The following is a 2,500-nucleotide window of genomic DNA, read 5'->3' as shown; positions in this document are numbered from 1 at the left end:
AAAAAAGGGGGGGGGGTACACATGGGAACTAGTTCCATTTCACGATCAATATCCGAGGTTCAGCATCGAACCAAAGGCCATATAAACTACAGTGCCCTGTCTTAGCTGCTAGAGATGTAAGTGGTGTAAGTGGTGGCCTTTCGTTCAGTTTTGTTACTCTGATATTTCTTAGGGATGGAATTGTTCCGCATTTCCTCCTCCCTCCTTAAGGTCCGTTACCGTAGTACTGACGAAAACAAAAGGTCATACATCAAGACCTCAGAGGAAGTTTCCATCATGGCCTCCATTTGGGAAAAGAAAACGGTGGTGGGGGGGGGGGATGGGTTTTACTGGACTATGGTGTGCGAACGTGATTTCCCTCAGACGCTTATTATTATAAAGGTGTATACATATATGAAATATATATATATATATATATATGTATATATGTATATATATATATATATATGTATATATATATACATTTATATATATCTATATATTACTGTCCAGTAATGTCGTAACACATTAATAAATACACTAAAAACCCACTGTTGATTGGATATAAGAAAAAAAGGAAATAACGATTTCCGTATATTTCGATCAATTGCTGTGATCCTCTTCAAGCGGATCACAACAAGAGGATCCCAGCAAGTGAACGAAATATACGGAAATCGTTATTTCCTTTCATTTCTTATATCCAGTCAGCGGTGGGTTTTTAGTGTATATATATATATATATATATATATATATATATATATGTATATATATATATATATATATATATATACATACATACATACATACATATATATATGTATATATATATATATATATATATATATATATATATATATATATATTTAGATATATCTTCACCGCTGTTTTCGAATTCTATTTTTTTTTCTAACAGCTTTGTTTTATATGTTGTTTTTCTTGTTCTTTGCAGAGCGTCAGCTTGTCCAGATCCTCAACGACCTTTTCAGCGCCGGCCAGGGCACGGTCAAGACCTGCCTGATGTGGTCCATGGCCTACCTACTGAACTACCCCGAAGTGATGCGCAAAGTCCAAGAAGAACTCGACTCTGTTGTCGGCAGGTCCCGTCTTCCTACCTTGGACGACATGCAGTACCTCCCGTACACGGAAGCCACGATCTGCGAGGTCTTCCGGCGTTCAGCTGCGGTGCCACTCGGGACGGCCCACGCCACCACGAAGGAGATGGACTTCGCCGGGTACACCTTGCCCAAGGGGGTCACGGTGATCCCCCTGCTGTACAACGTCCACATGAACTCGAAGTACTGGGACGACCCGGAGAAGTTCGAGCCCGAGAGGTTCTTGGACGAACAGGGACAACTGTACAAACCGGACAACTACATGCCTTTCGGGGTGGGCCGGCGGATGTGCCTTGGTGACGTCCTGGCGAGAAGCGAAATGTTTATTTTCTTCACGTCGATTCTTCACGTCTTCATTCTGGAGAACCCAGTCGGTTCCCCGCCGCCCAGTATGGACGGGATCTTGGGATGCACACTCATGCCCAAAAATTTCAAGGTAAATATCGCGTGAAAACAGAGGTAGAATTCCAAAACACATGCTAGACAATTTTCACTAATTTGAGAGTAAACTCCAGACTGAATAAGGTTATTTTTGAGCTAATGAATAAGTCCATGAATCTCAAGGGGGGCCATAGTTTCAAAACGGGAACTATAAAACAAAAACTTCTAATAATAAAAAAAAACAAGAAAGAAAAAAAACAACGTACTGACGAATATATTTTTCTCTTTCCAGATACGGTTCATCCCACGAGAAGTCTCGAAGATCAACATTGACCTTCATCCGTCAGAGATCAGATCGGCAGGTCACTAGAGCACAAAGTCACAGCTATCTAGAAAGTGTACAAATCCCATATAATTTCTGCTCCGGACTGCAGGAATAAAATCTAAACCTAAATATTTAGTCTCCTCGGCTTCGAGGTTGAACCCGCAACCTTATATCCACTCCTACAACTCCCATCTGTCATTTACCTGGCTGAAGAAGTGACAAAGGAAGAGGGGGTGGAGGAGGAGGAGGAAAAGGAAGACTACTGAGCTGAAGACATGAAGAAGTTGAAGAAAATGCGAGATAGAAGAAGACTACCTGGTTGAAGTCGGGTCAGTGCCACGTGTGGAAAGAAATCATCTGCCCCTGGAGTTGTGGATATGACAGGTGGATGAAAACCACCTGGACAGGTGGAGGAAGACCATCTGGACAGGTGGAGGAAGACCATCTGGTCAGGTGGAGGAAGACCATCTGGACAAAAACGCAAAAGAGGGAGAGAGGAAGACCCGAGGCGGAGGAGGAGGGCAAGAAGACATACAATCAGGAAATGGGTCTTTGGTTGTGTCACCGAGTACGACTTTTGGTGCCTCTGAGGGGTACCATTTTTGTAGTAGACTCCTGAGGTTTCACTGATCGCCTGCTTCAGCTTGAACTGGGCATGCGTATTGCCAAAGATGGTGCTGTCGTTCTTTTTTTTATATAAGCC

At 42.6% G+C, this 2,500-nt stretch overlaps 1 protein-coding gene across 1 annotated transcript in view; it reads left to right on the top strand.

Annotated features, from left to right (window-relative positions):
* The window catches only part of Cyp18a1 (Cytochrome P450 18a1), a 14,157-nt gene that overhangs the window by 10,001 nt on the left and 1,656 nt on the right, over positions 1 to 2,500 (top strand). The window contains exons 4-5 of the mRNA XM_076178653.1: positions 929 to 1,527; positions 1,765 to 2,500. The exon at positions 1,765 to 2,500 is cut by the window's right edge and continues 1,656 nt beyond it. Coding sequence (XP_076034768.1) covers positions 929 to 1,527; positions 1,765 to 1,842 — 677 coding nt within the window. The 3' untranslated portion in view covers positions 1,843 to 2,500. The remainder of the gene's footprint in view (positions 1 to 928; positions 1,528 to 1,764) is intronic.

This window comes from Oratosquilla oratoria, chromosome 3 (genome assembly GCF_046742065.1).
Source record: "Oratosquilla oratoria isolate Oo_2021 chromosome 3, ASM4674206v1, whole genome shotgun sequence".
In the NCBI taxonomy this organism is placed as follows: Eukaryota; Metazoa; Arthropoda; class Malacostraca; order Stomatopoda; family Squillidae; genus Oratosquilla; species Oratosquilla oratoria.
Note: the sequence above shows the minus strand (reverse complement) of the source record. Positions and strands in the feature narration are given on the sequence as shown.